General features: G+C 47.6%; 1 protein-coding gene and 1 non-coding gene across 2 annotated transcripts in view; both read right to left on the reverse strand.

The window, feature by feature from the left end:
* Positions 1-17,002, reverse strand: part of ALK (ALK receptor tyrosine kinase) — a 713,821-nt gene that overhangs the window by 99,004 nt on the left and 597,815 nt on the right. The window contains exons 6-8 of the mRNA XM_049784231.1: positions 12,575-12,706; positions 6,488-6,619; positions 5,657-5,757 (exon numbers count right to left, since the gene is read on the reverse strand). Coding sequence (XP_049640188.1) covers positions 5,657-5,757; positions 6,488-6,619; positions 12,575-12,706 — 365 coding nt within the window. The remainder of the gene's footprint in view (positions 1-5,656; positions 5,758-6,487; positions 6,620-12,574; positions 12,707-17,002) is intronic.
* On the reverse strand, positions 14,539-14,671 carry LOC126024830 (small nucleolar RNA SNORA51). The gene has a single exon (XR_007500930.1). It is a non-coding gene; the product is annotated as a small nucleolar RNA SNORA51 (small nucleolar RNA).

Genomic DNA, 17,002 nt, shown 5'->3' on the forward strand with positions numbered 1-17,002 from the left:
AACACACACCCCTGATTCTCACCTTCCCTCCAGCAGGTTCTGTTTGTCAGCTCATGGGCTGGATATGGGGGCATGTAGTTGAGCCCCAACTCACACACACACACACACACACACACACACACACACACACACACACACACACACACACACCTGATTCTCACCTTCCCTCCAGCAGGTTCTGTTTGTCAGCTCATGGGCTGGATATGGGGGCATGTAGTTGAGCCCCCAACACACACACACACACACACACACACCTGATTCTCACCTTCCCTCCAGCCCAGTCCTAGCCAATAGTTGAGCTCCCAACCACCCATGTCCCCCCACACTCCCCCCCCCACCACACACACAGAGTCCTGCCTCTCACCTTCTCTCCAGCCCAGTCCTAGCCAGAGCTCTGAAATGCCTCCACAGTCCACAGAAGAGATGTGGAGAGTCCCCTGACTCTGACCTCAGAGTCTGAGTTCTTGGTTTTTTTGGGAGGACCACACCTAGTGACACTCAGGGGATACTCCTGGCAGGCTCAGGGGTCTATATGGGATGCCAGGGATTGAACTCAGGTCAGCAGCATGCTAGGCAAATGCCCTTCCTACTGTGTTGTTACTCTGGACTCTGCGTGCTTCTTTTATTGGGGGAGGACTAATGGGGGTTTAAAAAAGGCCAAAGAGCAAGTCCCAAGTCCACATTGTCTGGGCATAGAGAATAGGGGCCCCTTGTTGTCCCCCACTCCCCCAGAATCCTCCCAACAACTCTTATTTTTGTCCCAGCCCCTGGGAGTCACATTGGTCACTGGCTGGCTTTTGTTTGTTTGTTTGTTTTTGGGCCATACCAAGTGGTAGGGGTTACTCCGGGCTCTGTGCTCAGAAATTACACCTAACAGGCTCAGTTGACCATATGGGATGCTTTGGATTGAATCTGGGTTAGCCTCTTGAAAGGCAAACAACCTACCTGCTGTGATATGGCTCCAGCTCCTGGCTGAATTTCTTTTCTTTCTTTCTTATTTGTTTTTGGGTTTTTGAGCCACACCCAGAGGTGCTCAGGGGTTACTCCTGGCTCTGTGCTTAGAAATCGCTCCTGGCTTGGGGGACTATCTGGGACGTAGGGAATCAAATCAGCGTCTGTCCAGGGTCAGCCGCATGGAAGGCAAATGCCTTACTACTGTGGTACCACTCCCTGGCTGAATTCCTTAATACCAGGTAGACTTGCTCAAAAACAGCCCCTTTATTACTGTGGAGTGGGTGTTCAGGGAAGAAGATGTAGGATACATGTCTCAGTCTTTCTGCCAATGGCTATAGTGAGGCAGTAGTTGGCAGATGGGAGGTTTGAGGCCTGGGCATTACCTGCCAGGTCACATCCTGCTCTGTTGTCTTTTGCTCTGGCAGCTCATAGAAGGAAACACGTTGCTACATTGTCTGGGCATAGAGAACAAGGGGGGGGGGCTTGTTCTGTCCCCTCGGAATCCTCCGAACCACTCCTGTCCTGTTCTGTCCTGAGAACATGCTTTCAAATCTTCTAGTCACAGGAAGGCTATTCAAATCAAATCAAATCAAATCAAACCACACGGGGCTTGTTGAGACATTCAGGCTTCTGGGATGTGTGAAAGGCAGCAGAGAGCCAATGAGCTGGCATCTCCCACCAGTTGCAATGCCCGTCTGCCAGTAGGGTGCCCAGAGCAGGGACTGAAGCAGAGTGACAAGTAACACTGGAGGGACCCCCACAAGGCTGCCCCCACCCTAAGCCCTAGGCACCTCTAGTGGAGCTTAACAAACTCAAATCAAATCATAATATATTGTAAGATGTTCTCCTGTTGTTATTTTTTTTCAGAGTGGAGTAAATGCATGTGAGTATATGAGGGAGGATGGAAGCACAGAGTAGAAGCACCCCAAAGCCCAGAGCCCAGCACTGTTTTTTGGCCAACCTGGCAGGCAAAGGCCTTTGAATATTCCTAGCTCAGGAGCAACTGTGCTGAGATGGGTGGGGGCATGGCCTGTACCAGGGAGGTTTGGGCGGAAGGGAGGCTGAAGCCTATGTACTCCCAGACCTCCAGTCTGCTCCACCTCTCATCCCTGCCTCATTTCTAACCCTTCTATGACTCCCCAACTGACTTTCCATTTTGGGGAAGAGGATTCCCTATGGGGCCCAGAGGGAACTTTGGGACATTGACCAATACCTGCTAGCCAGGGAAGACTCCAGTAGTCAAATCCCAGGGGATGGGTTTGAATAGGCAGGTTCCTAGGCCCAGTTCTCTGAGGTCATTCAAGAGGGCTGGAATAGGGCCAGGGGAATCTGCATTCACGGCGTTTTCTCAAGCCATGATGTCTAGAGTCTACATTTTTTTTGAAAGGGCTTCCCCGGAGTGTCCGGTTCTCCCCAAAATCTATAGGGGATGGGGTTGATCTGGAGGTAGAAGTGTGAAATATTCCGCAATTACTTCATCTCCCTGGGGCATCCCAGGGGCCATGAAGGGTCTCAATTTATGAAGATGCTGGAGGTGGGGGGATGAGGCAGGATGGGCTCAGCCAGGGAGAAAGAGAGAGGGGGTCTCTGACCTGCCTCAGAGATTTTCCAGGCTAAGCCTGGCTTAGTGTCCACCTTCCTGCACTCAATTCAGAAGGGGCCCTTTGGAGATTGGTGGGGAGCATAAAGTCCTTCAGTTATCTTCACACACACAAAGTCCCTATCTTCCTGGCAACTGGAATTCAGTCAGGCTGGGAGCAGAAATTTTCCTGCCTTGCACAGTGAGGGCTCAGATGCAATAAGTGGCGACACTCACAGACCAGCAATGCATATTTCCATTTTGCTTCCTTATTTTTCAGATGAAGATTTTTGTTCTCCAGCTTGGAGGACTCAAACCATCAGCATTAGATGAAGGGTCTGAAGGCCTGGAGGTGTAGTGGAAGGGAGCCCCAAGAAAGGACCACTCTACCTTTCTTCTATAACCTCTGCAGAGAAGGAAAGAGCAAGAAAAGAGCCCCCCCCCACCAAAAAAAAAAAAAAAACCACCAGAAAAACCCTCAGAAAACAACTCCCCATGCTTAACTAATGGGAGGAAAAACACAACAGGCCATAAAACAAAACACCTGTTTATGCTAGTCATCAGCCCCCAGGCTTTTTGAGAAATGATGATGCCTTAGGAAAATGTCATCATTCCCTTTTCATTTCTTTTTTCTCCCTAGAATTCTCATATTTGGTGCAGAGACTAGTAAATGGAAAGAACGAGTGCTTTCAAGGACTTGCCTCTCCTCTCTGGTGGCCCCGTCCTCTCTCTTCATCTAGATGGCCTGGGACACAGCCTGATTGTGTAGAGGCTGTGCCATCAGTGATGACAGTGTAATGTCCCCGTCTGCATCTCATAGTTTGGATCCTCAAATAAGATCGAATGGAACTAATCTGTTTATTCCTTGCTTTGACTTTTTTCCACAAAAGGATTTAAGGGGATGCACAGAAATACATCAAATTGGGGGTGTGGGGAGAAATTATCATAGGGTAGGGAAAATCAGACAAGAGAGTAGAGTTATATACTGAATCTAGAGTGAGGCTGCTCTCTGCACATTATGAACCCCTGTAAGATTATACCCAGCTATTAACCCAAAACAAAGGTGTCTCTCCATCTTCCTCTTTCACATAAATATATCTTTTGATATGTAAAAGCTTCTCTGTATAAGTACTTTTGTCTCTCCCTCGACCTTCCTGGTAAATTGGGAATTGGTTTAATAAAAAAAGAAATGAATTCTGGTTGGCACTCAAGAGATAACACCAGGTACAGACAGACTCCATGATTCTTTCCTGGCTGGCTTGGTTTATTAATCCTTCATGGCTACCCTATCTGCTTCAGACTTCTTTGCCTGGGGTTGGTGATACGGTGTGTGGAGTGATTTCACAAACTGTGGATTTTAGTTTACAAAATCCTATTTGCTTCCTGAGTGGGGGTCCTGTGGTTTAGTTGGGCCATTCATTCTTCCAATTCGAAAAAAAATTACTGACACCATTATTCTTTGAGGTTCAGTCTGTGGGTTCTTTGGATTTTCAGAGAAAGCATAGGGGACTGGAATTTATTAGGGTCTCTGATCAAGGAACCCCTTTTTCCTGAACCTCTGTGAGTCAAGGTGGGCCGTAGGTGGGGGAGGTTGATTTGGTTGTTTTCAAGATGGATGACTAGAGCTTGGAACATATTGCTCAGAGGGGTCACGGGGATCTTGAAACCAACCCAGAAAAAAATTCTCCATTGTTTCCAGAATCTAAACCAGTAAATATGAATCTTTCCCCCTTTTTGTGGGCTGGCAGCAAGCACAGAACAGCGGCTGCAAACCACTGCTCTGAAGGTCTCATTGGCTTTCTACAAAGCTCAAGAAATGGATTGTTGAATACCCTCAATGATATTGCTTCCAAACCACCTAGATGACAGACCCTGTAGAGCAATTGTTCTGGGGGACCCCGTAGACCAACTGCTCCAGGGATTCTCCTTGAGGCAAAAGCTCCAGAGATGGGAAAGGATAGTACAAAGAGGGTCATCATCTCCCCAGGATTAATAGTTACTCTCAAGCTTGACTTTGGGCCATTCCTCCTCCCTCACAGAGAGCTCTGGTTAAGGGAAATGACCTATCAGGCCTTACTACTTTGCATGCCATTTTTATTGCCCACTGTTGCTCCCTAGACATCCCTAAGCCCCAATATTTATGTTGACCTTCTCCCTGACACCTCACTTCCCCCTGACCATCCTTCTGCTATATCCCTGTCTCTGCCACCCTGCAAATATCCCAGTTACTCTTGTCCTATATAAGCATTTTTGGAATGAAATAAAGCATCTCTAGTTATCACTCAGGGATCTGTTCTTGCCTGATCATCAGCTGGGGAGAATGTCCTTAGTCTGGAATGCATCAGGGGGATCACTGGATAAATGGATCAATCTAGTGGATGAGGCACCAAGGGAAGAAAGGACTTGAGGTATGGATTTGTCTCTCTCCCCTGCCACATGCCCTTGGTGTGTAGGTAATGCTGTTCCACAGTGCCAGGGTTACCCTGTACCAAGGCCGCATGGAGCCCTTTGCTCAAGATATGCCTGACATACCTCTGTGGGGAAGGCACTCACGTTGGCCCTACTTTCCAGGAGATGCCCACTCAAGTGTTCAAACTTGTAACAAATGGCACCTGACTTGGGTTCATAAGCTGATTCATGGGGGTCCTTGAGTCGGATGGTAGTGGGGTCTCAGCTCATTCCCCACATGCAGAGAAACATGATAAGGGACCTTGGCCTCACCATGCTCAAGGGGTGATCAACCATCTGAGTCAGTGATTTTTGGGGTTCACGGATTGTCCTTGGTATCTTTGCAACATTGATATGAATTGAACCACCAATGGCCCGTAACATGTCTAACAGGATTTTGATATTTCACAGTAGGTTTTGGGGAGAAAGTCTTATAGGCCACTCACTGCTGTTCCCACATCTCCTGCCTTCAGGACTATTTTCTGTGTTTTCTTTAGTCAAGGTCCCACTGCAAGCAAGTAGCCCAGAGGATAGGCAGGCAGCCTGAGTGTCCTCTGTGAGGACTCTCTCCTATAACTGAAAGATGCTACAAAGACCCTCATGGCCTCCCTTTGGGGACAATAAGCACTCACCCCACCCCAGAAAGGCAGAGAACAAGAACACAGGGAGACTTGCCTCACATGGAGAGTTCTTCATAGGTGCAGGGAATGTGGCGCTGGTCACCGTAGCACTTTCAGAAGTGGGGGTATCAGTGGTGCTGAGCAGCAGGGCACGGCCTGGGCAGAGACAGTGAGATATTGGAACAGGCCCTTGGCAGGGCAGGGGTGCCAGTTCTGGGGCTCTGCAATCCTCTTGACCATCTTGATTATAGCTTGATTGATAATGCCTACATGGACATTAGCCTCCTTGTTGGTAGCAACCCCTACTTGGAGGTTCCTGTTCTGGAGGGTGTGGGTGACCCAGAGGTCCCAAGGGCCCAGGTGCAGGTTGGCTCTCCTTACACCTCCCCGTTTCCAGTTCTGCAGTCTGAATCTTCCCTCCTACTTCCCATCTCTTTGGTCTACATTCCCTGTAAACTCACTGGCCCAGCAAGACTGTTCAGTTCCTCTCACTGCCTGGAAGGCCTTAAGGACAAGAGCACCCCTTTTCGGTGGAGTCTGGAGCATTTCAACTCTCCAGCAAATGTGGAACCTTATGGATGAAGTGGTCCACACTCTGATGCCAGTGTATCCAGCATAGGATAGAGGGCCTCCAGTATCCCAGATTTTTTTTATTTCTTCATTCCTCCCTTCCAGCTAATCCCTTACATTTGAGGGATGCAGGAGGAATTTCTCCACCAGGCCCATCCTGTTCCAGATTAAGCCCAGGGAGGGGCACTTGGGTGGACCATACTTTGGGGGAGCGTCTTGGACAGCTGCAGCATGGACTCAGCATCCCTAGATGATACCCTGTGTCTCACCTGGCCTGGTGGGCCCCAGAGGAAGTGAGGGCAGAGAGTAGTCATACCTGGATGGTTCTGGAACCAGGCATCCTTCAGAGTCCTGACCTGCCACCGGGGAGTGGGGGGCAAGACTGGGCCTTGGGTCCAGCCACAGAAGCCGTTTTCAAAGTGGCAGTAAAATCCAGCAGGGAGGGTCGCTGTGAAGAAGAGAGAAAGACAGACACAGACAAAGAGAAAGACAGACAAAGAGAGAGAATGGTAAGTTCTAGGGTGCCAGAGACAAAACACACCAGTGCCCAGAAGAACTAGTGAGCACTATCAGGCACTATGAATTTTCTACACATCCACTGGACACCTGGCTTTACACAAAGGGTTCCCAAAATCATGTCAGACTCTAAGTTTCCCAACTGTCACCAGAATAAGGAAGGAAGGAGAGAGAGAGAAAGAGAGAGAGAACAAGCTTACTCTCTCCAGTTAAGGCCAAGAAGAGCAGCAAGAGAGGCTTTGAGCCCCTTGAGTTAGTAGGATGTTCCAGAAGGTTCCAGAGCAGCCGCCCTCAAGGCCCAGCTTCTGCGTGGGGAGGAAGTGGTTCTGCACAAGACCCCCCCCACTCCCCACGCCCTTCCTTGTCCCAGCCTTGTTGGCAGCACACTGACAAAGGGCTCACAGCTTCCGGGCTGTGACAGCACCTTGGTGAGTTATTACTCTCTTCCCCGGACTCTCTGGGCGCTTCACACAGAGGCAGAATTATAAATTAAAACAGGCTGTCACTGACTTGGAGCATCTCTTCCCATTTATACCCCCCTGAAGAAATCATCCCCCGCCTCCCTCAAGCCCCCATGTATTCCTCTGATTAAAAATCCAAAAGCTGAGGAGTTTTCTCTTTTCTTTTTTATGCGCCCCCTCCAGGGAGGCCCATTCAATTCTCTTTGGCAAAAACTAACTGGGAGCAGGGAGTGACCTTCCACGATGTGTCCTTTCCCAGGGAGGTGCTTTACTATGGGAGGACCATGATGGAAGATTCCAGAAGGCCAGGGGCTCCTGGGAGAAGGTGGTTGGGTGAGCCAAGGCTGACAGAGCATTTCACCAACTCGGTTCCTTTTGAGAAGCTCTAGCCAGAGAACCTAGCATGACCCCAACCATTCTTGGCATCCGGCCCCCTCGGCCCTTGGCCTAGTTTCCTGCAGTGAGCCTGGGATGGGCCCTGTGAAAGGGGCTGGTCTGAGTGGCCCTTCACAGGATAAAGTGAGGGAGAGTATGGATGCTTTTTCTCATTCCCACCTGGGCCAGGGACCTTCCTGAGGGGCTCAGGTGGCAACAGGAGAGCCACTTGCCTCTAAGGCAAGGCATTCTCTGCTTTCTAGAAGTCCAACCTGGCCCTAGCTTGGTCTGGTTGTGGGACAGGGCTCAGCTGGGGTGGTTAGAGGCTGAGAGGAAAGCAGCTTTCTTCTTGGCTGATTGGAGAAGGAGCAAGAAGGAGACCAGTAGGGCCAAAGGCAGCACCTAAGAGGATGCCAAGTTCAATGGCAGAAGGAAATCCTAAATGGGTTTCAACTCCCAAAAGCAAGGGGGTATGCCCAGAGGGAACCTAGTACGTGGGCATGGAATCAGGTCCCTGGTGGGTGAAGTGGGCTAGGAGCTAGGAGCTAGCTCAAACCAGAGCTAGGAGTATGGGTTGAAGTCAGAAATGACAGAGGGTTGGGCTGAGCAGTGTCACCCCCCCATCCCCTCTTTCTCACCCCCACTGAACCCTGGGATGAATATATCTTAGGACTCCTTTGGGGCTTTAAGATTATTTCCTGTGTGAAAGGGGAAAAGTCAATTTTTAACCTCTCCACATACTCTGGCCATCACTTGGTCCAGGTGGGGAAGCTCGACTCTCCTTTCAGACCCTGTCGGGAATCAGCTCTGGGGGGACCTTTTGCTATTATGGTTTGGGGGTTGCTGCTCCAGGCCACCCTTTTCCTGGACTGCAGCCAGACCCTCTCTGGCTGGACCACCAAATGGGCTGTGTGTGAAATCATCAATTCTGCCACAGTGGCCGATTATGACATCTGATTCGCCTCTAAGAGAGACAAATTGGGGGAGTCACAGAGAAGTGACCCCCGCTGCAGCTGAGGGAGCTGCCAAGCCGAAACTCCGGGCCAAGTGACACCACTTCTCTTCCTTCCTGGGTGACAGCTCTGTTAACGCCTGTGATAGATGTGTGCACTCAGTTTCCTTGAAACGGGAGAGGCTGAGGCAAAACGCTAAAAGAAATACATCAAAATATTATGGTGATCTCTGAATGTTAGAGAGGGAGGATTATGGGTGATCATTATTTTTCTCCCGGTGTTCTTTTTGAGATTTCCCAAATACATTACAACCAACATGTTTTATTTTGCAATAAAGAAATAGACTTGAAGAACTTGCTTTGGGCCCCGGGAGGAAGAGTCTCCCAGCACCGATGAAAAAAAAAAGCATGCACGGTGTGAAGGGAGATGCCTATAAGATGCAATGAGTCAGTGAGTCTTCTAGGGACTGAAGTTGGGGGAATTGTGGCCCTTTGGCAGTGAAGGGGGGGGGGCTCAGATCATTGGGAACATGACTCAGTTCAGAGGGTGCCTGGAAGGCCTTCTTATTTATTTATTTATTTATTTGGTTTTTGGGTCACATCCAGTAGTGCGTGGGGGTTACTCTTAGTTCTATGCTCAGAAATTGCTCCTGGCAGGCTCGGGGGACCATATGGAATGCCAGGATTTGAACCACCATCCTTCCATATGCAAGGCAAATACCCTACCTCCATGCTATCTCTCCAGCCCCGGAAAGCCTCCTTTAATGGACCACAGTCCACAGTGCTGCAGTTCTGTCTTGGTGATGTCTCCTGGAAATGCAGGCTGGTGTGTTGGTGAGGGAAGAAGAGCACATGTGGAGTATAGGTTTGGGAGATGGCTATGGTGGATAGATGGTTAGCATGGTTCAGTAGAGAAGGGCACAGACCAGATCCCTTCATTTCATCTTGGCCGGAAACAGAGCTTCAGGTTGAGGCTTGAAAGTGCCAGCATGTGTGGGGAATTTCTTTCAGGCAAAGTGTGGGATGCCCCTAAAATACCACGACTTTCCCCTCCCCATTCCAGCCAGGACCATGCTTGGTGTATCAAGCAGGCCTAGGGGAAGTGACCCTTTCTGAGAAGATCTGGACTTTTTTTTTTTTTTTTTTTTTTGGTGTTTTGGGCCACACCCAGTGATCCTCAGGGGTTACTTCAGGCTATGCACTCAAAAATTGCTCATGCTTGGGGGGCCATATGGGACATCCGGGATCAAACTGAGGTTCATGCTGGGTCGGCCACAGGCAAGGCAAATGCCTTACCTCTGTGCTATCACTCCTCTGGCCTCTAGATCTGGACACTTTTTTTTTTTTTTTTTTTTTGGTTTTTGGGTCACACCCGGCAACACTCAGGGGTTACTCCTGGCTCTACACTCAGAAATCGCTCCTGGCAGGCTCGGGGGACCATATGGGATGCCGGGATTTGAACCACCGTCCTTCAGCGTCTAAGGCAAACACCCTGCCGCTTCACTATCTCTCCGGCCCCAGATCTGGACACTTTTACAGGGCTTGGTTAATTAGATGCTAAGAGAAAAATGATCTGGTAGATTCTAGATCAGCCAAGAATGGTTAAGTAAAGCCAAGTGAACGTTGACCTGAATGTCTCAAAGATATTAACAGGCTTCAGGTTCTGACTCACATTCTGAACCAGGAAGCTGAGGCTGAGAAAGAGGGGAGGACAGTCTGAGCACCCCAGAGGGAGTTGCCCCAAAAGCTGGTGGCAGAGTTTTGGGCCTCCTCTGGCCTTGCCCGAACGAACCCCTTCTCTTGGAAGGAGACTTAGCTGGCCTAGGCCCACCACTGCCAACTCAAAATGCAAACAGATCTAAAGGGTTTGGCATTAGGCTGAGTCAAGTCCTCCAAGAAGACCTCAGCTTTCTCATCTATGAAGTGGGTATAAGAGAAAGGCAGAGAATTATTGTTGATAAAAGTCAGTTAATCCAAGAATCTGGGCATTTGAGCACAGACCAGATAATCCACAAATATCAGCCATGAGTTATATGGTCCTTATCTCTGTGGGGCGGTTTTCAGAATCTACATAAATCAGAAAGGGGCACAGCCACCAGGAAAAGGAGGTTGGCCATGTCCTACCAGGATCAGAGCGGCACAAAGATCAAAGAACCGAATTGAAATCTCCTCCCATCAACTGGTTTCTGAAGCAAAGAACTCAGCGCAGGGAAGTTCCCCAGGGTGTCAAAGCTGTCAGGCTGACAGCTGGTCAGAGCTACTTTTGAAGGGCCTCAGACCCTAGGCACCTGCCCTTGAACTTGGACTTGGGCCTGGAAACCAGCTAATGACAAGTCCCGGCCTGCTGGGGAAGTGCCCTGTTTGCTCACATGGAAGAGTGGGGTCCCAGAGGCTCACAGCTCTAATCATGGGCTCTATCCCTGACACGCTGTGTGACCCTGAGCGAATCAATTACCTTCTCTGTGCTTTCATTTCCCCAATTGTAAACCAGGCTCTGGCTTGGCTGACCCATATCTCAGCTGGGAGGTGGGCAGCCCCAAAACTTGAAAATTGAAAGCATATAGCTCAGAGGTCCTGCAGGAAACACTGCTGAGAGAAAGTGCTTAAACACACGGGCAGGATTCTTCAACTCTGCTCAGTGATCTCGCACTTCTGGGGCTCATGCTAGCATGTTCTCTGTTTGTGGTTCCCTGGTAAACATTGCTAAGCCCCTAGGACTGTTTAGGCCTGGCAGGTACTGAGGACACTTTTCCAATGATTCGAGCAAGCACTGGGCTGGGAATTGAGCCCTGCTTGGGGTCCTTGATTTGACCCAAGTTCTCACTCCTTTTATTTATCTAGAAAGCTAGAATTTCTTGAAATCTGAGGGTGGACAGAGAGAAGGGAAGCAGGGAGACTGTTCATTCTCCCTCCTACCTTCCAAGAGGGCTACACTCTCAAGGTGGGTAGCAAGGAGGGTTCCTGAAGAGATTAGAAAAGAAAGCAGGATCCGTGGGGGTCAGTCTGGGGAAGGCCAGAGGACACAGTCACTATGGAAACCGGCTCAGCTGTCTGAGATGCAGATCAGCCACCAGCGAGAACAAGGGTCCCAGAGAAACAGGAGGGTCAAGTTATCTTCCTTCCTAATAGCCCCAACGTGACAACAGTTTAGCTAATGAATGGACAAGCAAAATGGGATCGTGCCAGTGTAAAACAGTCTTTAGGAGTAAAGGAACATTGTGTTATTGATGAACCTTGAAAGCAGAGGGGCAGTGGAAGAAGGAAGTCACAATAGACCACCCACTGCCTGACTGGCTTCATGGGGACTGCCTGGAGGAGGTTAAGCTATAGGAGTGCTCATGGGGGAAGCAACGGGCAACATTGTTGTTGAGACTCTTTTTGAGACGTGATCAAGATGTACTGACCCTGTGAATATTTGTGGCACTCAGTATTGTACTACTCTTGTTCTTGTTGTGGTTGTTATTATTTGGGGCCACACCTGGCAGTGCTCTAGTGCTCTAGGATCTAGTGCCCTAGGATCACTCCTGGCAGGTTCGGGGACAATATGGGATGCCAGGGATCAAACCCAGGTCAGTGTGTGCAAGGCAAATGTTCTACCGCTTCCACCTCCCTCTACCATTTTTGATTGGCTCAAAGACAGTGGTAGATGTTCACACCCTGATTTGTGGGGTAGGGGTAAAGGAAGAAGAGCCAACCCTATTTTGGGAGATGGTCTACTCTAAGGTGATTCTAGAAGAAGGACTCTGACTTGAGAACAAAGGAAGGGAACAACCATGCTGTGGTTCGATAAGAGGAACCGGGAAGGGGTAAGGAAGGCAGGAAGAGGATGAATGAGTGGGTGCCCTAAAAAGGTAAGCTGGGCATAGAAGCTTCTAGGGTCATGGAGTGGTGCCGGGGCTTCCTTATCCTGCATATTTCTCTGTTCCATGAGGGACTAAGCTTCTAAGGTCTCATTGTAGGTCTTCACTTGGATGCAGAGTCCCAATTGTAGGATTTTGCTCTGTGTCCTGGAGACCAGGACCCTTCAGAAGGATACCACAGGGAAGACTCTGTGATGGGTAAGGGGGGGGGTGGGGACCCTATAGATGGGTCTACTCACGGCACAGCTGGCTCTCATCTTCTCCCTGGGCACAGTCCCGGTGGAAGTCGCAGGCCCGGCCAAGCTGGAGAACTGTCCCATTCCAGCAAGTGAAAGAGCTCTGCAAGGCCATCTTGGAGCCGGGAGTAGTTCCTAAGGACACATATGCACGTACACAAATACACACACAAACACACACAGAGCCCAGGTCAATTTTGAGGCCTAAGGAGTTTGTAGGAGAGCACCCCACTCTGATAGGCACCCCTCTGCTCACTTCTCAGCTGACAGGTCAACACCAACAGGCTGAGAGGAAGTCATCAAGCCCCACTTTTCAAGAGTTGGTGGAAGGCAGGCAAGGTGGAGTAAGGTTTATCCCATGGTCCCCAACAATTTGTATCTCCCTCAAGTTCAGCCACAATGGGCCATGAGGACCACCTGAAGGAGGACTCTTGCCCATGTGCAACCAGTTTCCTCTGTCTGGTTTATTTGGGCGAGACCCAGAGAAACCACGCTGGTTAGCCCATATACCTCAGAGACCCCAGCATTTGAGTGACTCAATGAGTAAATTCTAAAAAGGAGCTGTGATATCTGAGCAAGACAGAGCCAGTGGGTCACTTCCTGACCAGCAAGTGGAGCAATGTTCCTGTCCTTCCTCCAGCTCCCTCATGGCCCTGTCTTCTGAAGGAGGTTTTGCATGAAATTCTGGGGCTCTACCTCACTTTCAAAAGAATTTTTGAATTTCGTGTGTGTGTGTGTGTGTGTGTGTGTGTGTGTGTGTGTGTGTGTTTGAAGGTCCATAGTCAGTAGTACTCAGAACTCTGAGCACTCCTTGATGTATTCAGGGAACCAAATGGGGTGTCGAGATAGGTGCCTTGTTGGCCCTACTAGCTGTGCTGGCTCTTCTGGCCCAATTCTGAGATTCTGAGCCAAACCACAGCACCCGTAGAAGTGGATAGAGAAGTGAAGGAGTCAGGCCTTTCTGCCTTATGAATTGGCACTAGGACAATTCACTGACCTGGAAGCTAAAGGACTGGGGTCAATCTAAGTTGATGCTGGACAAGCCCAAGGATTGGAGATAAATTCTCTCTCATTGTTCCTCCCACCTACTAGCTTTCCACTGGTTGAGAAGCGGTAGCTCTGACCCCCTGGTGATGAACACACACCTGGTTTCTCACTTTCTTTACTGATGCCATCCCCAGGGCAACTGATATCCCAATAGTCTCTCTCTAGTGCATCTTGGTGGCCAGAGAACACCAGGACTCTTAGAATTGCATATGGACTCTCTAGTCTCTTAGAGTCGCATCTGAATTTGCTATCCGCCAACCTAGAAAGTCATGTTCCCCATGGTGTGAGTCTCATTAGGCTATATGATCTTTTATCATTAAAAAGCCAAGATTTTCCGATTCACTGAACTGTCCCTACAACATCAAGGCCATTATGTTGATAGATGTCTCCTACGTTTTCAGCTGACACTTGAAAAGTGTCTCTGGTTCTGTCATCGGTATATATGCCTTGAGATAATTAAGGTTATTCCAACAAGCTTTGCCAGGGGTTTAAAAATTCCCCTGAAGAATGTGTTTTAATGGCTTCAATACTGGATGATCTGTACCATCATTTATTTAAACATTATTCAATGATTGAATTGTTAGACTGTTTATAATAACTTTGAAGAATATCTTGGAGTAGAAACCTTTGCCTTGCATATCAGATTATTTTCATACAGGAGATTCCCAGAAGTGGAATTACTGAATCAAAGGATATAAACATTTTAAAGGCCCTCGATAACATATTGCTAAATTGCTTTCTAGAAGTTAATCCAATTTACACTCTCACCAGCTGTGTTTATATATACATCTTTCTTACTATATGCTGGCCAACTCAGAATATTAGCAGTCTTTTGTTTTTTAACTAAGGGTACTTACTTGCCCCCTCTCATTTTTTTAACTAGGAAGCATGAGGCTACTAAAAACCAGAGTCATTTACTTTTTGGTCCCCCAATTCACAATACAGACCAGGAAAAGGGCCTGGGTTGAGCTGTATATGGGGTGCATTTACTGTACCTCCTCTTTCTATACAGTCAGTGTAAAGAACATAGCCTGTGGTAAGAATTGGGAAGCTTATCTTTTCTTTTGATTTTTTAATATATATATATATATATATATATACATATATATATATATATATATATATATATATAAAATCCTTTACCAGTACAACATGCCAGTCACTTCTGACATGTGGATTTGCAGGGAGATACTTGGAGTGCTCAGGGGAGCCTTAAACCCTGCAACTCAGTAGCCAGAGCAATAACACAGCAGGAACAAAATTTGCCTTGCATGTATCCTACCCAGATTCGATCCCTGGTATCTCATACGGTCCCCTTAGCCTGCAAGAAGTGATTCCTGAGTGCAGAGCCAGGAGTAATCCCTGAGCATATCCAGGCTAAATCTTCCCCACTCCCCCACCCCCCCAAAGAAAAAAAAAGCCTACCATTCAAGACCTCACATAGGCTAGAAATATGCATTTACCCTGTAGCCATCTCTTAAGTCTTGTGTTTTATTTGTTGTTATCTTTGGAGGGGGAAGGAGAGAGGGACATGTTTTATTTGTTGGGTTTTATTTTGGGGCTAATCTAATGGTAATCTAGGACTACTCCTCTATCTATGCTCAAGGGTTGCTCACTCCCAGTGGTTCTTGAGGGACCATAAGGGGTGCTTGGGACCAAACCTAGTATAGTGTCTGTGGGTAATATTAGGCCGCATATAAGACAATGTCCTTAAGGTCTGGGACCCTTTATTTGTAATTCTTTTTTATTTGATGAGTCTGAGTATTTCCCCCCATTTTTTTAATTTTTTATTTTTAATTATGAGAACAAAGATGCAAAGAAAGAGGACAAGGCAAAGCTACAGTGGAAGGACAATCACCCATAAACAGAATTCTCAGAAATCCCTTTGCTGATATCTAAACTTTGAACTTTCAGCCAAAGATCACTAAGAAAAATAAAACAGAACCCATGTACAATTACTTTGTCCCACAAGTCCCCAGATTGTAATACAAAATATTTCTTAGCAGCACACAAAGCAATCTAAAGCCATAAAACTTATGTAACTCCTTAAACATTGAAGGCAAAGTACTTTTTTACATTTCCATGCACATGCATATTAGTTTAACTTAACCTCAAAAGTTTAAGTGGGTTGTTTTTGTTAAGGATTAGAGTCAAAGGAGCACAGTAAAAACGGTGTTAGAGTGGCAATCATTGTTTGCATAGGCCCACCAAAATATGGAAAGGAAAAGCCTTGGCTTAAATACAAGGAGACCCTACCCCTGAAGTTTCCTGGCATAAGACCAACTCTAGGCTCTAGGCAAACTAGTTTGTCCAATCCAAGTCATTGTCTATAGTGCCATTACACTTTTATTTCTCACACAGTCTCTGTTGTTGGTATCATGTTTCTGTATTAAAGCTCCTGGAATCTGCATGTGCTACATTGCAGTCAGGATGGTGCAGAGCGTCCTCTCGTTTCACCTCACAATTAAAGGGCAATGCAGAGAGCCCTGTCCTGTAAGCAGGTCGTTGTTGTTGTCAAGTCTTCTTAGTGTTAAGGGAAGTCTATTTTGAGCATGTCGATGTCAAAGCAGTGGTAGGGTCTTCCCTGGTAGAGGATTGCTTCCAGGTGTTGTTATAAAAAATCTTTGGATGTTTTGTAGATAGCTTTCCTGGTTCAGGGGTGAATGGAGGATGCCCATTCTTCTGAGGCCTGTGCCTGGTCATTAGATCAATGTTCAGGGTGTAAGGTCCCATTGCACTACAAGATTTGTGTGTTCCAATCTCTATTAGATAAGAACTTATTTGTATTTATAGTATTTTCCCATTTTAATGTGCCTATGCAAACAAGGAACAATGCCACGTGGCGTTATCGGCACATATGGGGACTGTAAGAACAAGTTCAACAATCCCTATGACATGGTTCAATCATAAGCATTAAACAGAGGGACTCTTTCACCAAAATTCCTTATTGACCAGCTCACAAAGAGAAGAAAAGATAAAAAGTTGGTAGAATCGTCACTGTAAAAGGATACATAGTAAGAATTATAGCTGTCAAAGAAAATACACATAAAATATTCAAAAGACATATGTGTCCATTTTATGTCTTTTGAAATAGTTGGGGGTTGTTAAATCCAATGCACGACTTTGGTCTGTGATCAGGACTGTGCAGTACTGAAGTTAAAAAGAGTAAATGTGGGGTACTGATGGTTTGGGGTGAGAGAGTTAAGGAGTAATAATGAGCTTTGTAGAAGTGTGAGAAAGGGCAGAATCTGTTGGGGCAGGAAGTCGGTCTTGGTGCCTAACAAGTTAAGAACTGAGGGTAAAGGGAGTTAATTAAGGGGAAGATAACAAATCCTGATTGGGAGATTAGGGAGTAGAAGGGGCTCTGGTGTGGGGGAGGGACAA

Source organism: Suncus etruscus, chromosome 12 (genome assembly GCF_024139225.1).
Source record: "Suncus etruscus isolate mSunEtr1 chromosome 12, mSunEtr1.pri.cur, whole genome shotgun sequence".
NCBI lineage: Eukaryota > Metazoa > Chordata > Mammalia > Eulipotyphla > Soricidae > Suncus > Suncus etruscus.